The 23,911-nt window shown below is 43.9% G+C and overlaps 1 protein-coding gene across 1 annotated transcript in view; it reads right to left on the bottom strand.

The window, feature by feature from the left end:
- The window catches only part of Ubr3 (Ubr3 ubiquitin ligase), a 296,891-nt gene that overhangs the window by 106,679 nt on the left and 166,301 nt on the right, over positions 1 to 23,911 (bottom strand). Inside the window, exons 15-21 of the mRNA XM_076187774.1 lie at positions 22,561 to 22,742; positions 22,284 to 22,417; positions 17,123 to 17,268; positions 16,875 to 17,041; positions 16,527 to 16,771; positions 16,276 to 16,437; positions 30 to 323 (exon numbers count right to left, since the gene is read on the bottom strand). Coding sequence (XP_076043889.1) covers positions 30 to 323; positions 16,276 to 16,437; positions 16,527 to 16,771; positions 16,875 to 17,041; positions 17,123 to 17,268; positions 22,284 to 22,417; positions 22,561 to 22,742 — 1,330 coding nt within the window. The remainder of the gene's footprint in view (positions 1 to 29; positions 324 to 16,275; positions 16,438 to 16,526; positions 16,772 to 16,874; positions 17,042 to 17,122; positions 17,269 to 22,283; positions 22,418 to 22,560; positions 22,743 to 23,911) is intronic.

Genomic DNA, 23,911 nt, shown 5'->3' with positions numbered 1-23,911 from the left:
TTGTTTTAATTCACAATTCCATGTCCAACCTGCTGCTGCTTGCGAGCCTTGAGACACAGGAACAAGCATGTTTGTAGGTGTGGCTACGGGAGATCGAGGAGGACTTGATGGTGGAAGAGCCAGAGGAGGATGATATAGTGATGAAGGAACAATAGCCGAGGTGCTTGCTTCACTCGTAGAAACAACTGCTGCACTTTCTTCCTGATAGAGAACTACTTCAGAGCCAGCAGTGAGCGGAAGGGCTGCTGGGACTCCTGTTAATGGTAGACGAGAATCTGCATCCTCGATTTCTTCCATGTCCAAATCGGAGCCTTCGAGTTCACCTACAGACAATTCAAAGAATCATGATCAAGGAATATATGATATAAACAATAATACATACATACATATACCAATAAACAATAATACAATGTTTAAAAAGAAATATGTAAACATTTTACAGAAAGAGTTATCTGAATCAATAAAAATAATCTTTCGCCTTTTAACTATCACAATTACATATACCAACAGCTTTTTCCCCCTTACAAGGGAAGTAGCCAAAGTCAGGCATAAATACACTCCCACCCATTTCATCTCCACATACTCCACTCCCATTCACCACCCCTCCCTCCCTCTTTCCTTGGTTCCTCCTGGATGATGGGTCATCCTTGCATCTTGTCCACTGTTCTGGGTCAGAGGCAATGTAGCAAGACACAGCACATCCACAGCAAGGTGGCTTCATTTAATTGGCAACCCCCTTCACCATCGCCTCTTGAATAATGAGATCCTACTCAAGATGGTTATCCAAGATGGACATTGGAGAGAGTTTGCTTCCTAGTACATATGTACAATGGCTTTTCCCCCTTACAAGGGAGGAAGCCAAAGTCAAAAGCCATAAATCCAATCCCAACCATTTCATCCCCACATACTCCACTCCCGTTCACCACTGCTCCAAGAGGACATGTCATCCCTGCATATCACCCACCACCCTGGGTCTGAAGCAATCCAATAAGACCCAGTACATCCTTAACAAGTCGGCTTCATTTAGTTGGTGACCTTCCCTCTCCGTCCTCTCATGCAGAAAAAGAGAAGACAAGGAGAAATCCCTTTGGGCTGTGTCAAAATATCATTCACACATACTAACCCCACCCCATCCCCCACCCACACCATTCCATGCATCACAGCATCATCCATACACAACCATTCTCCACTCACTCCTATCTTCTGTATTTTCAATTCCTTCCTCAACAGACAACCCCCTCTTTCTTAACACCCCTTTTACCCCATCTATTCATCTCATCCTTGGTCGCCCCTTCATGTTCAATCCAACCACCTCTGCCTTCCACACTTCTTTTACTGATCTTTCTTCACTCATTCTTGCCATGTGTCAAAACTATCCCAATACTCTTATATCAACCCAATCTCCCAATTCCTTTTCCATCTCTGCTCTCTTCACCTCCTTGTTTCTCACTCTATCCAACCTAGTAACCCCAACCATACTTCTCAGACATTTCATCTCGCACACAGGAAAATTAGCAAGAAACAAATACTATAAAAAATATATGGATAAAAAGACATGAATGACAAGGAAAGAGAAAAAATTAAGACATTAAGAAATGATGCTAAAAAAATGAGAAGAGAATGGAGACTGAGAAAACACAGTTCTCTTGGAGTGTTAGATACGAGACTGATAAAATGATATACTCAAGAAAAAAATGAATGGTTCAGAGAACGACATGGAGAGTGTAGTTTTAGATACTTGGGTGCAAGTGTAGCAGGAAAAGGTGGAGTGAAGGTGGAGGTAGAATATAGATTGAGAGAAGCAAGTAAATGCCTTGGTGGTTTAAAGAGTGTAATGAGGAATAGACATTTGGGAATGGATGCAAAGAGGAGACTGTACGAAGGAGTGATTGTGCCAACAGCACTGTATGGGGCAGAAACATGGAACATAAGAGAAGAAGAGAGAAGGAGTTTGAATGTGTTTGAGATGAGGTGTCTGAGAAGTATGGTGGGGGTTACTAGGCTGGATAGAGTGAGAAATGAGGAGGTGAGGAGGAGAACAGGGGTGAAAAAGGATTTGGGAGATAGGGTTGATGAAAGAATATTAGGATGGTTTGGACACATGGAAAGAATGAGTGAAGAAAGACTAGTAAAAGAGGTATGGAAGGCAGATGTGGAGGGAGTGAACATGAGGGGACGTCCTAGGATGAGGTGGATGGATGGGGTGAAGGGGGCTTTGGGGAAGAGGGGAATGTCTGTTGAGGAAGGAAGGGAGAGGACGGAAGACAGAGGTGAGTGGAGAATGGTTGTATATGGATGATGTTGTGACTGCATGAGGAGGAATGGGCGGGGAAGTGGGGGGTGGGGTAGTATGTGTGAGTAAATTTTGACGCAGCCCGAAGGGATTTCTCCCCGTCCTCGCCTTATATGCAAAGGGGGACGGAGAGGGGGGGTCGCCGATTAAATGAAGCGGCCTCGCTGTGGATGTACTGTGTCTTGCGACACTGCTTCTGACCCAGGGCGGAGGGCAGGGTGCAGGGATGACCCGTCATCCAGGAGGTGCAGGGATGACCCGTCATCCAGGAGGTGCTCAGATGAGAGGAAGGGTGGGAGGGGTGTGGAGTGTATTTAGGGATGAAATGGGTGGGAGTGTTTTTATGCCTTTCCCTTTTTGGCTACCTCCCTTGGAAGGGGGAAAAAGCCTTGGTATATGTATGTATGTATATACTAATATAAATGGATTGATTTCAGTATTGAACGAACTTAACAATTATCTATCGGAAACTAAACCAGACATAATGTGAATTGTAGAGACAAAATAAGAGGTCCACTAGTACCAGTGTTGGACATGAATTATATAATCACTGGCTTAGAAATAGGGAGAAGAGACAAGATGAAGGAGTCATGTTCCTGGTTAGGAAAAACTTAAATGTGACGAAAGTTACAAATGGAGTGAACAGGGTAGTGATGATCACAATAAAAGTTGAAGACAATGACATGAAAAACAGAAAATTTGCAGTAATTTATGTGCCCCAAAAACAGTCTTGTAGAAAGATTACTTCAAAATGTTAGACAATATGAAATCTTTACTAAACGGGATGTTGATGGAAGTAACGCAATACTCATGGGTGAATTTAATTGCAAAGAAATATGTTGGGAAGAGATGACAGTAAAAGGTGGAGAGGATCATTGGGGAAGTGTATTACTGGAAATGACCATGGAGCATACACTGACACAATGGGTAACCAAAAACACTAGATTTAGAAATAATGAACCATTGACACTAGATTTAATATTTTTGTCAGAACCTGAAATAGTAGACAAAATTGAATAAAGACACCAATTGTGAAGAGTGGCCACATACTAGAGTTAGAATTAGAGGAAATATATATAAAAAGATGTGAGAAACTCAGAAAAGGCAAACTGATGTACGGCAAAATGGACTTTGAGAAACTAAAGAATTTTTTTCTTAAAGCATGCTGGGAAAAATTCTACAAAGAAGAAACACAAGTGGAAGAAAAATGGACGATTCTGATGAAGATCTATCAAGGAGTGGAGAAATATGTCCCAAAGCAAAAACAGGCAAGAGTGTACATTAAGTGCTGGTTTAAAAGAATGTGCAGCTAAGCGAATGATAGAAGAGACAAGGCTTTGAAGAGATGGAGAAAAGATAGGAAAACTAGAAAGTGGCAATTATATAGTAATCAAAGGAACGAATGTAAAAATATGCAGGGAAGAAAAATGTAACTATGAGAAAGACGTCATAGAAAAATATAATGATCAGCCAAAACTATTCTATATATATGTAAATGGGAAACTGAAAAACAAACAGAAAATAGTGAAACTACACCAAGAGAACAAAGAATACACAAAAAATACTGAAATGGCTGAAGTTATGTGCAAACACTTCAAGTCACTAGAGAAAAAATACAACAACGGGTTAAAGGGAGAGAAGTAACCCAACCCCCCCACCCATGAAGGAAATAATAACATGGAAGGTAATAATGGATCAAATAATGAACCTCGGTGTCAGAAAATCACACAGCCTGGACAGAATGTAAAGAAGAACTAGCAGACAAAATATACAACATAACAAGTTGCTCACTCAAAGAAGGAAAAATACCAGAAGACTGGAAAAATGTAATTTTTGCAGGAAAATTAATTTTTCCCTGATACAAACCTGAGGTACTCCTTACACTAGGATACTCTCGCGTAGCGCGAATATTTCTACTGCGAAATTAAAATCCTCACTCTCTGGGTCTGGGCAACGCTTATCCTCAGTAAGGGGCCCCATTGGGGCAAGGGGGGGGCCCCTTGCCCTCCACCACAAGTCTCGCACACTATAACCATTCTCTGAGCCAGGTATGATTTAAGCACAAGGTTGTCAGGCAAGGAGAAGGAACTGTTTAGAGGGGTGGTTGAGGAGGGCCATTAAAGGTAAGGAGTACCTCAGGTTTGTATCAGGGAAAAATTAATTTTCCTGCGAAAATTACATTTGTTCCGAAGAATACAAACTCTTTGGTACTCCTTACACTAGGAGACTCGGACTTAGGAGGGAAGGAAGTTGTTATCTAGCCTGGGAAACCGCTGTAAGGAAAATCTAGTGTGCTAAGACTATGTTGACCAGACCCCTATACATTCCCCTCACTTTGAAGTGCACCCCTTTCTGTTCCCTGGAGTGGAGACAGAAAGGTTATAATCACTTTTGTACCACTGAAGGGCTTGAATTGATTCCCTTGGAATGCTAGAGAGCCCGCGGGTGAGGTAAGGGAATGCAAGAGTATGAGAAGGACTTTAGAAAGTTATCCCTGCAGTTGCCGAGCCAGAACCTGGATGAGTTGTCCGGGTCGGCTGTGTGCTCTTGAGGAGGGGTATATCATTTTCAGGACTTCTTGGGCGGCCACTATGGGGCCCAAAGATAAGTTCCCTAAAGATTCCCGCATAACTTCTTTGAGGTAAAAGGAAGTGAACCATCCCGGTCACTGATGGGTACAGAGGGGGGCCGAGCAAGTGGAAGATGGTCGAGGGGGGCCCTTGGGGGCGGTGACTCCTCACGAGCTTCCGTGCGGTGCACGAACCGCGCTTGAGAAGCGCGGAAAAATTCCCGTTGGGTCTCCATCTGTTCCTTCAACGTAGTGACGAGTGAACTGAGAGTGGGGAGGAGGTCCGGGGAAGGTCCGGGGAAGGTCCGGGGAATGTCCGCTTGATGAGTCCCGCCTGGGTGCGGATGGTCCGGGAGACGCCAAGGGGAGACTGCCTCCTCTGGACGAAGCTGAGTCACCCACGACGAACGCGCGCGTGGGCACATCTCAGGCTTCCTGCCCACCGGGCATAGAAAGGGTTCCGGCGATGACCCGGCTCGTCTGACGACGGGTGGAAGGTGGATGTGGGGGCCACCCGAGGAGGAGAAGAGGCCGACGCGCTCTGAATCTCCGAACTCGGCTCCTTTGTCCATGGGGGGGCGGAGCCGCCGGCAGCGTCGCGGGGCCGGCGGACGCATCCGGGAAAAATCTCGTACCCGGGGGGGTTCGCGGGGGCCCATCGAAGCTAACCACCCTGTGGGAAGGAACAGGAGACAATTGGCCTGAGAACTCGGGGCGGCTATTGTACAACCTTTCCGTTTACTACGTTTAGGAGGGGGGAGACAACTGTCCGCGTCCTCCGCCGACGTAGCATCCGGTCAGCGAGAAACACCGCGTCTGCAACCTCGTCCCTGATCTCTGTCCCTGTGAGCAAAGGGCATGGAAAGGTCACCCTTGATCACCCGGCTCTTCCTACGGTGGGTGTTGTGTGTACTGCGGGATTCCTGAGTAGAAGAGACTAAGGGGCTCTTTGCCCCCCCCCCCCTTTGTCCGTACCGGTGTCGAGTTTCGGGGGCAGCCGTAAGCGACCACATCCGGGAAAAATGTCATACAGGAACGGTAGCTAGCGGTGGCCTGACGCGCATGTCCGTCTACGCTAACCGTCCCGGTTGAAGGAAGAGGACAACTTGGCCTGAGAATGACTCGAAGTGGCGTTGTACCACCTTCCTGGCGACTGTTGAGTTTCTGGGATGGGCGAGGGCAAGCCGCAAGCGACCTCATCCGGGAAAAGCTCGTACAGGAACGGTAGCTAGAGGTGGCTTGAAGCGCATGTCCGTCTACGCTAACCGTCCTGGTTTAAAGGAATAAAGGACAACTTGGCTTCCTGTCTACTACGCCGTGGAGGAGGGAGAGAATTGCTCGTCTCCTCTGAAGCCGTAGGCCGCCTTCCCTTGTTTTTGGGGGGGGTGAAGAGGGAAGCCATTTTCTATGCTTGCGCACCTTTCCCCTTATCTCCCTTCGGCGAAACCACAACAATACTGGAACCAGATTCCATACTTACAGTGAAGGGTAGGATACCCGGTGGCGGTTAAGGGAATAATACAGGAAATGGAGAAGCACTTAATAATTCCAGGACACAGGATGGCGTAGGGAAAACCCCGATGAAATTAAAGGACGACGAACTCCTTAGCGTCCTTAGAGTGAGCTGGCGACAATCGAAGCGGATTGCTTGATTTTCAGCACCGACGTAAACATAGAACCGCTGAGTAATTAACGGTTCGCTGCCGCGCTAATAATGGAGTTTGACTGAGAATCGGCCCATTAAGGGGGAAACCGATAAAAACTAAACATGTATAGTAGAGAGATGTTAACGCGGTCACTACTGCGAAGAGAATGGTTATAGTGTGCGAGACTTGTGGTGGAGGGCAAGGGCCCCCCCCCTTGCCCCAATGGGGCCCCTTACTGAGGATAAGCGTTGCCCAGACCCACAGAGTGAGGATTTTAATTTCGCAGTAGAAATATTCGCGCTACGCGAGAGTATCCTAGTGTAAGGAGTACCGAAGAGTTTGTATTCTTCGGAACAAATGCTGATATTGTACCAATTTATAAAGGAGATAAGGAAGGCTCAATAAATTACAGACTAGTTTCTCTTATAAGCAGTAGCTAAAATCTGTGAAAAAGCTATAAAAAGTAGATGGATAAAACATCTGGAGGAGAACAATACACTGAATCCAGGACAATTCGGATTTAGACAGGGAAGATCATGTACTATTAATTTGATCTGCCTTTACTCAAGACTAATAGATATAATACAAGGAAGGGACAGATGGGCCAATTGTGCTTTCCTAGATTTACAAAAAGCTTTTGATAAAAGTTCCTAACAAAAAACTAATAGGAAAATTGGAAACCATAGGAGGAATACAGGGTAAACTATTGAAATGGATAGAAGACTTTTTGCATGGAAGAAAAATGTGGTTAGTGCTCAGAGATAAGACTTCTACTTGGGAAGAGGCAATTAGTGGAGTCCCACAAGGATCAGTGCTGGCTCCAATAATATTTGCCATTTATGTAAATGACATGAGCTTCTTTGCAGATAATGCAAATTGTTAAAGAGAGTACAAATGGACTGACTCATTACAGAGATATCTGAACTGGGTTTAGGAATGGAGTCAGAAGTGGGAAGTGGAATTCAACACCAAAAAATAAAAGACCTGGGAGTGATCATTACAAAAGATATGTTCCCTGACAAAATACAAACAAAATTGTTGGCAAAACTTATAACTTACTAAAATCAATGAAAGTGGCTTTTACCTACTTGGATGAAGAAATGGTAAAGAAAATACTAGTCACATTGATAAGGCCTACATTGGAGTACACAGTGACACTATGGTCACCCTGTAACAAAAAGGAATATAATGAAGCGGCCTCGCTGTGGATGTACTGTGTCTTGCGACACTGCTTCTGACCCAGGGCGGTGGGCAGGGTGCAGGGATGACCCGTCATCCAGGAGGTGCTCAGATGAGAGGAAGGGTGGGAGGGGTGTGGAGTGTATTTAGGGATGAAATGGGTGGGAGTGTTTTTATGCCTTTCCCTTTTTGGCTACCTCCCTTGGAAGGGGGAAAAAGCCTTGGTATATGTATGTATGTATGTATGAGAATCCAGAGAGCAGCTACAAAAATGACCCCAGAACTGACAAAACTATATGAAGATTGTTAAAATTGGAGCTGCTGACTCTGGAACAAAGAGAAAGAGGTGACTTGTTGACCATCTACAGAATTATGAAAGACATGGAAGTCCTTGATAGAGAAGACTTTTTAAATTGGGATACGAGAAACACAGTAGTATATGGAAAGAATCTTAAAAAGGACAATTATAGAAGATACCTGAAAAAGAACAGCTTTCCCCAGAGAGTGGTGGATGTATGGAACAAATTAAATGAAAAAACTGTGTGCAAAAACTATACAAGAATTTAAGAGTAAACTGGATATGTTAAGATACAAAATGGGACACCACGAGCTTAGCTCCTTTTCCCATAAGATACAACTAGGTACATACATACATACATACCAAGTCTTTTTCCCCCTTACAAGGGAGGTAGCCAAAAAGGAAAAGGCATAAAATCATTTCCACCCATTCCATCCCTGAATACACTCCACACCCCTCCACCCTCCCTCTTATCTTAGCACCTCCTGGATGAAGGGTCATCCCTGCACCTTGTCCACTGCCCCGTCTGGGGTATTGGCCACTTGTTATTGTGGCAAAGTAGCATGCAGTTAATAATTTAGGGTCTATATGGGGCGCCCCTACGGACCAGAGCCACACATCATTTTGTTTATGATAGAGGAAAACTCAGTTCATAGAGAAATGATGACACTTTTATACAACGACTGTCCCTCCGTTATGCTGTCCCCCAACCCCTTGTTGCTGTCCTGTACCATTTCTCTGAGTATTCTTTTTCTGTGGTGGGGGAATTCCCTGTGGTGGGGGAAAAGAATACTGCCACCAAGTATTCCCACTTGGATCGTAAGAGGCAAGAAGAAAGGGATGGGGATTGGGACTAGGCATCCTTCTCCTTGTAGCCCCATAGGGGACGTTCCTAAAAGAAAAAGTTATACAACTAGGTACATACATACATATACCAAGGCTTTTTCCCCCTTACAAGGGAGGTAGCCAAAAAGGGAAAGGCATAAAAACACTCCCACCCATTTCATCTCTAAATACACTCCACACCCCTCCCACCCTCCCTCTCATCTGAGCACCTCCTGGATGACGGGTCATCACTGCACCCTGCCCACCGCCCTGGGTCAGAAGCAGTGTCGCAAGACACAGTACATCCACAGCAAGGCCGCTTCATTTAATCGGCGACCCCCCCTCTCCGTCCCCCTCTGCATATAAGGCGAGGACGGGGAGAAATCCCTTCGGGCTGCGTCAAAATTTACTCACACATACTACCCCGGCCCCCACCCCCACGCCTATTCCTCCTCATGCAGTCACATCATCATCCATATACAACCATTCTCCACTCACCTCTGTCTTCCGTCCTCTCCCTTCCTTCCTCAACAGACATTCCCCTCTTCCCCAAAGCCCCCTTCACCCCATCCATCCACCTCATCCTAGGACGTCCCCTCATGTTCACTCCCTCCACATCTGCCTTCCATACCTCTTTTACTAGTCTTTCTTCACTCATTCTTTCCATGTGTCCAAACCATCCTAATATTCTTTCATCAACCCTATCTCCCAAATCCTTTTTCACCCCTGTTCTCCTCCTCACCTCCTCATTTCTCACTCTATCCAGCCTAGTAACCCCCACCATACTTCTCAGACACCTCATCTCAAACACATTCAATCTCCTTCTCTCTTCTTCTCTTATATTCCACGTTTCTGCCCCATTCAGTGCTGTTGGCACAATCACTCCTTCATACAGTCTCCTCTTCGCATCCATTCCCAAATGTCTATTCCTCATTACACTCTTTAAACCACCAAAGCATTTACTCGCTTCTCTCAATCTACATTCTACCTCCACCTTCACTCCACCTTTTCCTGCTACACTTGCACCCAAGTATCTAAAACTATCCACTTCCTCCAGTCGCTCTCCCTTAATGTTCACTTCCAGTCTACTGCCACTTTCACCCCTTGTACATCTCATCACCTTACTTTTATCCACATTTATCTTTAGCTTTCTTCTATCACATACTCTCCCAAACTCTGCCACCAGCTTCCTCAATCCCTCCTCTGACCCTGCCACAAGCGCAGTGTCGTCCGCAAACAACAGCTGGCTCACCTCCCACTTTTCTCCATTTTCTTTAACCATCTCCAATACCTGACCCACTACCCTAGCATTCACCTCTCGCACCACCCCATCCATGTATAAGTTGAACAGCCAGGGTGACATAACGCATCCTTGACGAAGTCCCACCTTTACTTCAAACCACTCACTCTCTCCATTTCTAATCCTGACACATGCTCTACTACTCTCATAAAAACTCTTGACAGCTCCCAAAAGCTTTCCTCCTATCCCATAAATCTGCATAACCTCCCACAGTGCCTTTCTGTCTACCCTATCATATGCCTTTTCCAGATCCATAAAAGCCCAAAAAACATCCTTCCCCTTTCCTATAGCTTTCTCACATATCTGTCTTACCACAAAGATCTGATCTACACAACCTCTACCTGTCCTAAATCCACACTGTTCCTCACCAATTACTCCTTCTGTTCCTCTCCTAATCCTCTCAATTAAGATCCTCCCATAAGCCTTCCCTACTACACTTAACAGGCTAATCCCTCTGAAACTACTACATTCACACTTGTCCCCTTTTCCCTTGTAAAGAGGAACTATACAGGCACTTCTCCAGTCCTCCGGTACTCTACCCTCTCTCCAGAAAACATTAAATAACCTCACCAACCAGTCCACCATCACTGTACCTCCCTTTTTCAGACATTCTGCATGGCATCCATCCAGACCAGGTGCCTTACCTACTTTCATCATCTTTACAACTGCCTTCACCTCATCCTTCCTTATTTCTCCTCCATTCTCCTCACTCATCACTCTCATTTTCTTCGCATTTCCCACTGCAACTATCTTTCCTTCCCTATCCTCCTTCACATTTAGCAACTCCCTAAAATATTCTGCCCATCTTCCCCTTACTGCCATCTCTTCCATTATCATCTCTCCATCTGTACCTTTTACCTTTTCTTCCCTACTTGATTCGCCTCCTCTTCCTCTCCTAATTTCTTTCCAAAACATCTTTTTATTACTTTCAAAATTTTCTGTCATACTCCTACCCCATTTCACATCTGCTCTCCTCTTTGCCTCCTTTACCTTTTGCTTTACTTCTCTTTTCTTTTCTTTGTACGTCTCATACGACTCCCCAGTCCTCTTTTGTAACCAATCTGTGAATGCTCGCTTCTTCTCTTCTACAACCTTCTTCGTTTCCTCATCCCACCATTCACTACCCTTTCTTCTATTTCCTCCTGTCCTTCTTGTTCCACACACCATCCTTGCACACTTTAAGACTCCCTCCTTGAACCATCCCCATTCCTCCTCCACACCCATCTCTGCTCTATCCTTTACTCCCTCCCACTCCTCCTTCAGCTTCTTTTCGTACTCCTTCTCCTTTTCCTTTTCATTCAAGGAGTTCACTCTAAGAACCTCCCTACCTTTTGTCCCTTTCCTCCTTCTCCATCTATCCTCCACTCTCAGCTTACCTTCCACCAAAAAATGATCTGATATTCCCCCAACCTCTCCCCTTAGCACATGTACATCCTTAACTCTTCCTATCATAATCCTATTTACCACTACATAATCCATTAGCGCTCTATCTACCACCCTTCCCTCCACCACCCTCTCCCATGTGTACTTATGCTTGACTTTCTTCCGAAACACTGTATTTGCTATCATCAACTCTCTTTCTAGACACATTTCCACCATCAACTCTCCACTACGATTCTTTCCTGGAACTCCACACTTCCCAACTACTCCATCGATTGGACCATTTCCCACCCTAGCATTAAGGTCTCCCAGTACTATTACATTGACATTTCTTCCTAAACCCTCTATGCACTCATTTAAATCTATCCAAAAGGCCTCCCTTTCTTCCACGCTCTTCTCACTGCCAGGCCCATATGCACTTACAAAGACCCACATCTCCTTTCCCAGTTTCACCTTCATCCACATTATCCTTGAGGAAACCTCCTTCCACTCCACTACCTCTTTACCTATCTCCTCACTCACTAGAATAGCCACCCCTTCCCTCCCTCGCCCTCTCTTCACTCCTGATAACCTCCCACTTACATTCCCAAACTTACACTCACCCTTCCCTTTCAACTTAGTTTCACTCAAAGCCAACACATCCATCTTTCTTCTCACAAACATACTACCTATCTCTTCCCTTTTACTCTCATCTGTACCACATCCACGCACATTAAAAGACCCAAACCTTAGGGTGCTGGCCCGAGGCCCTCCAGCACCCCTTATGCCTTCACTTTCCTTTTTAGGAATTTGCCCCGTGGGGCTACAGGGAGAAGGATGCCTAGTCCCTCTCCCCGTCCCTTTCTTCTCGCCTCTTACGATCCAAGTGGGAATACTTGGTGGCAGTATTCTTTTCCCCCACCACAGGGAATTCCCCCATCCCAGAAAGAGAATACTCAGAGAAATGGTACAGGACAGCAACAAGGGGTTGGGGGACAGCATAACGGAGGGACAGTCGTAGTATAAAAGTGTCATCATTTCTCTATGAACAGAATTTCTTCTATCATAGACAAAATGATGTGTGGCTCTAGTCCGTAGGGGCGCCCCATATAGACCCTAAAGTATCGACTGCATGCTACTTTGCCACAATAACAAGCAGCCAATACCCCAGACGGGTAAATACCCCAGACGGGTAAATACATTTAACCACTTCACTACGGGACTTAAATCTCGCGGGCAGCAGCCAATGCCAGCCGTACGACGTGTCATAATAATACTCGCATCATAAAATATAGTCACAGCTTATATCGATCGTTCTCTCTTTCACCCGTGAATTTTGAAAACCACAGAGAATGGGATTAAGAGCAGATTAGGGAGAATGTAAAAACACAGGGGCGACTACAATAAATATAATCAAGACGCCGATATGGCAGCGTCGCGAATCCACTTGCTCCTCATGATGCCTACGTGTGCGGCACCATATGGAAGGGGTTAAACTCTTCCTCTCTTATATTCTATGTTTCTGTCCCATACAGTGTTGTCGGCACAAGCACCCCTTCATACAATCTCCTTTTAGCATCCATTCCCAATTATCTATTTCTCAACACACTTTTCAATCGCCCCCAAGGAATTTATTTGGTTCTCTCAATCTACATTCTACCTCCACTTCCACTCCTCCCTTTCCCACCACATTTGCCCCCAAGTATCTAAAACTATCCACTTCCTCCAGCCTTTCTCCCTTAACCCCTTCCATACGGTGCCGCACACGTAGGCGTCATGAGGAGCAAGTGGATTCGCGACGCTGCCATATCGGCGTCTTGATTATATTTATTGTAGTCGCCCGTGTTTTTACATTCTCCCAAATGTGCCCTGAATCCCATTCTCTGTGGTTTTCAAAATTCGCGGGTGAAAGAGAGAACGATCGATATAAGCGGTGACTATATTTTATGATGCGAGTATTATTACGACACGTCGTACGGCTGGCATTGGCTGCTGCCTGCGAGATTTAAGCCCCGTAGTGAAGTGGTTAATATTCACTTACAATCTTACAGTTTGCTGCCATCCTCTCCCCTTGTACATCTCATCACCTTACTTTTAGCCACATTTATCTTTAACTTCCTTCTGTCAATAACTTCCTTAACCACTTCACCCCGGACTTAAATCTCGCGGGCAGCAGCCAATGCCAGCTGTACGACGTGTCGTAATAATACTCGCATCATAAAATATAGTCACCGCTTATATCGATCGTTCTCTCTTTCACCCGCGAATTTTGAAAACCACAGAGAATGGGATTCAGGGCACATTTGGCAGAATGTAAAAACACAGGGGCGACTACAATAAATATAATCAAGACGCCGATATGGCAGCGTCGTGAATCCACTTGCTCCTCATGACGCCTACGTGTGCGGCACCGTATGGAACGGGGTTAATCCTTCCTCTGATCTTGCTACAAGTGCAGTGTTGTCAGCAAACAACAACTGGCTTAACTTCCATTTTTCTCCATCTCCAATCCCTGGCCCATTACCCTTGCATTTACCTCTTGAAGAAGTCAAAAAAGTGAGCTCAGAAAGGGACCTAGGAGTAATTATCAGCAAAGACACGTCACCAGACAAGCACAACAATAATATAGTCGGAGAAACCTTCAATTTACTAAGGTCGATGAAAGTGGCTTTTCACTATTTGAATGAGGAAATGGTAAAGAAAATATTAGTTACACTGATAACACCAAGATTGGAGTATGCTGCGACACTATGGACACCCAGTACTAAAAAGAATACAGTAGAAGCCTGTTTTAACGAATCTCAATTTAGCGGAAGCTCAAATTAGTGAACTGCAAATAGCAATAACGAAAATGCTCAACTTAGCTGAAATGGTCCGCTAAGTTGACCATTTTCTGCTAGCTGGCCAGACGCGCGTCTACGGAAATAGCTCAATTTAGCGGGAACGGTCCGCTAAGTTGAGCATTTTCCGTCAACTGGCCACATGCGTGTCTCAGAGTCCAATGTTACCAGATTTTACCAGATTGTGGTGGTGGAGTTGAGGAAAAATTTATAATTTAGTACTTTGGAGGTATATAAAAATATATATATATATATATATACACGTACTATAATATATATACAATAATATATAATTCAGTATATGTATAAAGTATAATTGTACCAGAAATATATTCAAGTAGAAATAGACGGTATAATAGGAAAACAAAATAATGAAACAGTAAGTTGATGGGAAAATTCAAAATCAGTACGCGAGAGTAATCACCACGAAAAACACTTCTATAACAACGAACTACGTTTTCTGCAACAACACAACAATAACGCTCACTATCCAAAAACCAACTGCCCAGTCCTATTAATCGCTAGAATTATGTACATCAAACCAAACACGAAGCTATGACTAATATTCCGCGAAATTCACAGACAGCTCATATCATTGTTACATGACACACACACACACACACACACACACGTTGCAACAAATTACTGCACGTTGCTGTTCGTTTGCAATTCACGATTGTGCTGCCTATAATTCACTTACAATAATATATATACTGTATGTGTGTGTGTGTACACTAGGGAATTCTTAGGTACGTATCATTTTTATAATTGGCTCTGGCAACACTGTTACACCAACGCTCACTCGCTCAATTTAATGGAAAATTCAATTTAGCGGACTGGACCTTGGCTGAATTAGTTCGTTAAATCGGGCTTCTACTGTAAGGAAATTAGAATATAAAGACCAACAACAAAGATGGCACCAACACTCTCCAAATTGACATATGAACAAAGATTGTCCAAATTGGAACTACCAACCCTGGAACAAAGACAAGAAAGAGTAGATCTACTGACTATTTACAGAATTATGAAAGGAATGGAAGTCCTAGATAGAGATGATTTATTAAAATGGGACAAGAGAAAAACAAGAGGGCATGAAAAACTCAAAAAAGGATAGTTATAGAAGAGATCTGAAAAAGAATAGCTTCCCACACAGAGTGGTGGATATCTGGAATAAACTGGATGAGGCAACAGTGTGTGCAAATACTATTCAAGAATTTAAGAACACACCTGATGCTGAAAGATACAAAGACGGGTCACTACAGGCATAACTCCCTTCCTGTATAATACAACTAGGTAAATATAACCACTCCCTAAATAATCTCCCATCCCCCTTCCATGCATCACAACATCATCCACACACAACCATTCTCCACTCACTCCTATCTTCCATCTTCTCCCTTCCTTCCTCAACTGATGTACCCCTCCTTCTCAATGCCCCTATTAATACAAACCAGTCCAATTTTCATTCCTGAAGAAATCTATCAGCATCAGCAAAACCACAACAGTCAAGTCACAGGTGGGATACAAGATCTCTTTCTCACTCAAGACCTTGAACCAGAAGAGGCTGGACGACCATGTTGTGAACAGCTGCCCAGGATGTAACACTTCACCCCATACCATACAACACATAATGGAAGACTGCATTATACACAATCATGCACGCAAACAACACAACATACACTCTATAAAGGATTTGTGGGAAAACCCAGTTTCGGCTGTGGCCTTCCTTGGGGAGACGGGACTGCTCGGACAGACAGTCTAGGGAACGACAACAACAACAACAACAACAACTATTAACCCAAGTGGAGTAAGGAAAAATAGAGTCAATTGTGACTAGGATGTGGCGACCTCTGTCTTTTAAGGCACTTGTACCATTGAAATGCAGATACCTCCAGCTGCCAGTAAGAAATTTATATAACCAATAAAATATGAAGACAAACAATGCATTTACTGGAGCATTCATTACCATCTGAACACGAGCTGATGGATGGCGTTGGGCTAAGATGTATATGATTAACTAGGGCTTGAACATTGATGAAAATATTGTCCGAAGAAAACCATTCTCCAAACAACATATCAGGCTTGTCTTCTCCACTCTCATACCACTGAGCTGCCATCATCTCACCACCTACGAAAAGAAAATATTGTTATCATATCAGATCTTATGCACTTCTTTGTGCACCTTGATAATTGCAAATACCATGAAATAGCACTTACCATGTTCTTGAGTTCCTGACTGGTATTCTATGGTAAGTTCCAACAAATATAGAGTGAGAGCTAAAAGATGATCTGATGTAGAAGTTTGATTCAGTGCCTTATGAAGTAAAACAAAGACCATGGCATGGAAGGTACGGCAAGCAAGAACACGCTGGGGATCAGTATAGGGTGTACAAACTGGTTGAGGAAGACGAAAAGGAGGCCATAACGAAGAACAACTTCCCATCTTCCCAGTCTGCTTGCAACTATAAATAAAACCAATACTTTATCAATAAAACACCAATAAAATTTATATAAATTATCATAATCACATTTTTACATTTGCAGACAAATCTGCAGCATGCTTACAACAACTTAAATCTGTCCAAAGAGGTTTGAAATTCTCTCCGTTGCACAGCCCTTAGAAGGACATAGATGGGATCATAAAGGTTCTGCCACACTTGATCCTTTGGTATGTACATTCCCTGCTGCATAGTACCAGAAGCCTCAAAATTAGGTGCCCGATAAACAGATACCTGAAATTCAATCAGATTATGAGTGAGGAGAAAATGATAAAGTATTTCTGAAAGTGTTGTGCCCAGAAAATTCCAACTTACCTTTGAAAGAACTGATTCAAAGTCTCTGCTCTGAGAAGCAATTCCACATTTTTCAGGCATGCATTCCATTAACTGGGAGTGGGTTTTGTCTCCCATACAAAGTAAAGTTACCATTTCCACTTCAGCCAATTCACTCTCACTCAAACCTGAAAAAGTAACATATACCCACTGTTCAAATACTTGTATAAAAAAGAAACTATGGCATTACTTGTGCTTTATCTCATATCCATTGTAGATAGCTCTGCAATCATAACCTCGCACCTTACCAATCTTACATAGGTACCAAAGGCTATTCCCTCCTTTGATGATGGCAGAGTCAAAACACTCAAACAAAATAAAGCCCATTCAACCCTCAATATTTCTTAGTAAATGAACATTGCCCCTTCCCGATGCTGATGCCCACTAGAAGAGGCAAACTGTTGCAACACCCCAACTCCACCTGGAGATGGGTGGCACTAAGGAGCAAGTATCTGTTCTTTGGAGTGCCCAGAAAATCACCATCACTCTCCCACTTTTTTGTGACCTATATAGTAGGGGTTACATGGCTGGATAGACTGAGAAATGAGGAGGTGAGGAGGAGATCGGGGGTGGAAAGGGAGTTGGGAGATGGGGTTGATGAAAGAGTACTGGGATGATTTCAACACATGGAAAGAATGAATGAAGATTACTAAAAGAGGTGTGGAAGGCAGAGGTGGAAGGAGTGAACACGAGGGGGCAACCAAGGATGAGATGGATGGATGGAGTAAAAGGGACATTGGAAAAGAGGGAAAGGGAGAAGACCCAAGATAGGGGTGAGTGGAGAGGCTGTATTTACCTAGTTGTATTATACGGGAAGGGAACTATGCTCATGGTGACCAGTCTTTGTATCTTTCAGCATCAAGTTTATGGATGATGCTGTGATGCATGGAAAGGAGTGGGTGGGGGATGTGGGGAGTATGTGTGAATGATATTTTGACCCAGCCCAAAGGAATTTCTCCGTCTTCTCTTTTTCTGCATGTGGGGACAGAGAGGGGGGTTGCTGATAAAAATGAAGCAGTCTTCCTGTGGATGCACTGTGTCTTGCTACATTGCTTCTGACCCAGAGCAGTGGTGCAATGCAGGGATGACCAGTCATCCAGGAGGAGCCAAGAAAAGTGGATGGTAAATGGGAGAGTATGTAGGGATGAAATAAGTGGGAGTGGATTTATGCCTTTGACTTTGGCTAACTTCCTTGATTGGGGGAAAAACCCATTGGTATATGTATGTATATCTACTACTTTCATCTTTGTTTTTTCACATAAGGAGCTCAGTATTATGGTGCTTGCCTTACCACACCTAGCTGTTGACATCGAAACTAACCTAGGACCCTACACATGTCTAACATGGACAACTCCCACAAATTATATACAAACATCTATCCAATGGAACCTAAGCAACTCATGGGTCCATCTCACAAACAAACTAGTATACAAAAATTGCATTTGTGGTCAACATATCATCCACACATACCCCAAACAAGCCATCCACCACAAAAAAAATTATAAAAACATCCAACAGCATCACAAAAATACACTGAAGTGCAAAAATAGCTACACAAATGACAAACATAACACCTATACAGAAATTGAAACAAAAAAATAACTTGACACCAAAGCAAAAAATATCATAATATAAACAAATCAAGAAAATGTACACCACAAACCTCTGCAAACCACCCTTCACATCAGAATCAGACTCCTCTCCAACCCCAAACTTCTCTTAATAAAACCTATTTCTAAATCCACTACATATATACATACATATACCAAGGCTTTTTCCCCCTTACAAGGGAGGTAGCCAAAAAGGGAAAGGCATAAAATCATTTCCACCCATTCCATCCCTGAAAACACACCACACCCCTCCACCCTCCCTCTTATCTGAGCACCTCCTGGATGGCAGGTCATCCCTGCACCTTGTCCACTGCCCTGGGTCAGAAGCACCGTCACAAGACACAGCACATCCACAGCAAGGCCGCTTCATTAAATCGGCGACCCCCCTCTCCGTCCCCCAATTGCATAAAAGGAGAGGACGGGGAGAAATCACCTTCAGGCTGTGTCAACTTTTGCTCACACATACTACCTCACCTCCCACCCCCCCCGTCCATTCCACCTCATGCAATCACAACATCATCCATATACAACCATTCTCCATTCACCCCTGTCTTCTGTCCTCTCCCGTCCTTCCTCAACAGACATTCCCCTCTTCCCCAAAGCCCCCTTCACCCCATCCATCCACCTCATCCTAGGATGTCCCCTCATGTTCACTCCCTCCACATCTGCCTTCCATACCTCTTTTACTAGTCTTTCTTCACTCATTCTTTCCATGTGTCCAAACCATCCTAATATTCTTTCATCAATCCTATCTCCCAGCTCCTTTTCCACCCCTGTTCTCCTCCTCACCTCCTCATTTCTCACTCTATCTAGCCTAGTAACCCCCATCATACTTCTCAGACACCTCATCTCAAACACATTCAAACTCCTCCTCTCTTCTTCTCTTATGTTCCATGTTTCTGCCCCATACAGTGCTGTTGGCACAATCACTCCTTCATAGTCTCCTCTTAGCATCCATTCCCAAATGTCTATTCCTCATTACACTCTTTAATCCACCAAGGCATTTACTCGCTTCTCTCAATCTACATTCTACCTCCACCTTTTCTTGCCACATTTGCACCCAAGTATCTAAAACTATTCACTTCCTCCAGTCGCTCTCCCTTAATGCTCATTTTCAGTCTACTGCCATTTTCACCCCTTGTACATCTCATCACCTTACTTTTACCCACATTTATCTTTAGCTTTCTTCTATCACATACTCTCCCAAACTCTGCCACCAACTTCCTCAATCCCTCCTCCGATCCTGCCACAAGCGCGGTGTCGTCAGCAAACAACAGCTGCCTCACCTCCCACTTTTCTCCATTTTCTTTAACCATCTCCAATCCCTGACCCACTACCCTTGCATTTACCTCTCGCACCACCCCATCCATGTATAAGTTGAACAGCCAGGGCGACATAACGCATCCTTGACGAAGTCCCACCTTTACCTCAAACCACTCACTCTCTCCATTTCTAATCCTGACACAAGCTCTACTACTCTCATAAAAACTCTTGACAGCTCCCAGAAGCTTTCCTCCTATCCCGTATATCTGCATAACCTCCCACATTGCCTTTCTGTCTACCCTATCATAAGCCTTTTCCAGATCCATAAAAGCCCAAAAAACATCTTCCTCTTTCCTATAGCTTTCTCACATATCTGTCTTACCACAAAGATCTGATCTACACAACCTCTACCTGTCCTAAATCCACACTGTTCCTCACCAATTACTCCTGTTCCTCTCCTAATCCTCTCAATCAAGATCCTCCCATAAGCCTTCCCTACTACACTTAACAAGCTAATCCCTCTGAAACTACTACATTCACACTTGTCCCCTTTTCCCTTGTAAAGAGGAACTATACAGGCACTCCTCCAGTCCTCCAGCACTCTACCCTCTCTCCAGCAAACATTAAATAACCTCACCAACCAGTCCACCATCACTGTACCTCCCTTTTTCAGACATTCTGCATGGCATCCATCCAGACCAGGTGCCTTACCTGCTTTCATCAACTTAACAACTGCCTTCACCTCATCCTTCCTTATTTCTCCTCCATTCTCCTCATTCATCACTCTCATTTTCTTCGCATTTCCCACTGCAGCTATCTTTCCCTCCCTATCCTCCTTCACATTTAGCAACTCCCTAAAATATTCTGCCCATCTTCCCCTTACTGCCTTCTCTTCCATTATCATCTCTTCATCTGCACCTTTTACCTTTTCTTCTCTACTTGATTCGCCTCCTCTTCCTCTCTTAATTTCTTTCCAAAACATCTTTTTATTACTTTCAAAAATTTCTGTCATACTCTTACCCCATTTCACATCTGCTCTCCTCTTTGCCTCCTTTACCTTTTGCTTTACTTCTCTTTTCTTTTCTTTGTACCTCTCATATGACTCCCTCGTCCTATTTTGTAACCAATCTGTGAAAGCTCGCTTCTTCTTTTCTACAACCTTCTTTGTTTCCTCATCCCACCATTCATTACCCTTTCTTCTATTTCCCCCTGTCCTTCTTGTTCCACACACCATCCTTGCACACTTTATGACTCCCTCCTTGAACCATCCCCATTCCTCCTCCACACCCAGCACTGCTCTATCCTTTACTCCCTCCCACTCCTTCAGCTTCTTTCCGTACTCCTTCTCCTTTTCCTTTTCATTCAAAGAGTTCACTCTAAGAACCTCCCTACCTCTTGTCCCTTTCCTCTTTCTCCATCTATCCTCCACTCTCAACTTACCTTCCACCAAAAAATGATCTGATATTCCCCCACCCTCTCCCCTTAGCACATGTACATCCTTAACTCTTCCTATCATAATCCTATTTACCACTAACAAACTACATACTGGCAGGTGACATGAACACACACCAGTATGGGTAGACATATAAAACAGCAAACCAAGGAGGAAACAATATGCTGGAACAACTCCTCAATCCAAATATACTAAATTTCAGCACAGCCATCACACACTCCAACACAGCTAACAAGCAATACCCCAAGACCTAACAATATATTCATCTTCTCTATAACCAACAAGATGGTAAAATATACATTATTTACACTCACACTTTCAAATATTACCACTATAAGAATGGGCAATATTACAAGGAGGAAATGGGAAAGAACTTAAGAGATCAACTGATCAATCAATCTGTTGTTCTTGAAGGAGAGAGATCAAGTATAATCAGCAAAAGCCACTAGTTTGGCTCTAAGTCAATCATTGAAGAGTTATGTTGTTATCTGGGTAAGGCTTGAGTAGGGCAATATAAAATAAGGTTTTCAGTGCCTTCTGAATGGTGATTCCATCTGGGGGAATCTGCATCAGTGGTTGGGCCTATTCTGTATTGGTATTGTTCTATAGCTGGATGGATGCCAGAATGATTGGGTGAGAATTCTCAGAAATCTGAGAACTTACACCAGAGTTGAAGATTCAGCCACCACACAACAACACACCCCAAAAAACACTAAACATGTTACAAATAAACACAGCATGGTTCTTAATATTCATACTACACAAAATAATGTTGAATATTAGTGTCACAACTTTACAAGATAAATTGTCTACTTACCAATGTTGGTCCTGACGACCATAAGTGTTGCTAAAAATGTTAAACAGGACTCTAGAATGGTCATTTCATGTTCTACATCAAGAAAACTGTTTGTTCCACGACATGACAAACTCAAGCTTTCTAACACATGAAACCTGGAAAAAGAAAAAATCAGCTGATAGAAAAAATCCCCCCCTACATTAAATATATTGCCATAATTTTGTACATGAAAACGACAACTATGTCTACAATGGTCTATGAGGTATATAATTTGAATTAAATTTGCTGCTTTTCTAACCTTTCGAAAATAGTTGTGATGAATGAATCTGCAGGGAGTTCCCCAGCACAGATTTGAAGGAGATACAAATCTGGATCCACCATAGAATTGCAGAAGTGACACTGGATATAAGTCATTGCTTGTCCTCGTATTTGCAAACCATTTCTGACCCACATACCACTAAGGATCTCGTAAAAAGCAACCTAAGAAAAAGATGAATTAACATACAATAAAAGATTATTTGAGTGCAAAAACACATACCTGCACCCATAACTAAATTTCAGGTTACTGAAATTATCAAGGCTGCTTCATTAAATTGGCAACCCACTCCCTTCTCTATCCCCTCATGCAGAAACAAGAGAAGATGGAGAGAAGTCCCTTTGGGCTGCATCAAAATATCAAACATACTCTCTCCCCCACCCCCATCCACTCCATGCATCACAGCATCATCCATACACAACATTCTCCAATCACCCCTATCTTCTGTTTTCTCCCTTCCTCAACAGGCATTCCCCTCTTTCCCTATGCCTCTTTTACCCCATCCATCTATCTCATCCTTGGTCGCCCCCTCATGTCCACTCCTTCCACCTCTGCCTTCCACATTGCTTTTACTAATATTTCTTCACTCATTTTTTCTGTGTCCAAACCATCCCAATACTCTTTCATCAACCCTATATCTCAACTCCCTTTCCAGGTCCTGGAGCTGCAGCGTCTATGTCGTGGGACCACCCCCCAACCCCAAGAGTTGGGGGCCAAACGGCAGCAACTACCCCTGGCCACCGGCTCTACGCAGGTGGCACCGATCCCCAAGAGGAGCTACGCCTACCTTGGGGAGTACCACAATCCTTTTTCCCAACATGCAACAATATTACGTTTTTTCTGCACCAAGGGGTGATTTTCTGGCGATCACCCCTCTTCTTCTACTTTTAGCTGGAGATGTAGAGAGCAATCCTGGGCCCACCACAAAATATACATGCCCAACATGCTCTAAACCCATTACTTCGAGCAGACAGACAAAGGGCTCAGTTCAGTGCAATATGTGTAAAAACTGGGCCCACCTCACTTGTACAACACTTGCTGACACAAACCAATACACAAACACTTGGACATGTTCTACCTGCCCTCCAGTAACTCCACTCCCACCTCCCCAACCACAGCCAGCACCCTCACCCACTCACAATTTCCCTCTGCCCTTACCCGCGATTAGTACTCCCCTTCCTTTGTCCCCGATCTCTCCTTTCCCCCCCTCTGACCCAGATCCTACACCTTCCCAACTACCACCCCAACCTCAACCCCAAACGGCAACATACAACACATACAACACATACAACACATACAAAACACACAACATCAACATATTACAACACAACAT

Source organism: Oratosquilla oratoria, chromosome 7 (genome assembly GCF_046742065.1).
Source record: "Oratosquilla oratoria isolate Oo_2021 chromosome 7, ASM4674206v1, whole genome shotgun sequence".
Lineage (NCBI taxonomy): Eukaryota > Metazoa > Arthropoda > Malacostraca > Stomatopoda > Squillidae > Oratosquilla > Oratosquilla oratoria.
The sequence above is the reverse complement of the archived record's forward strand: the minus strand, read 5'-3'. Positions and strand labels throughout refer to the sequence as shown.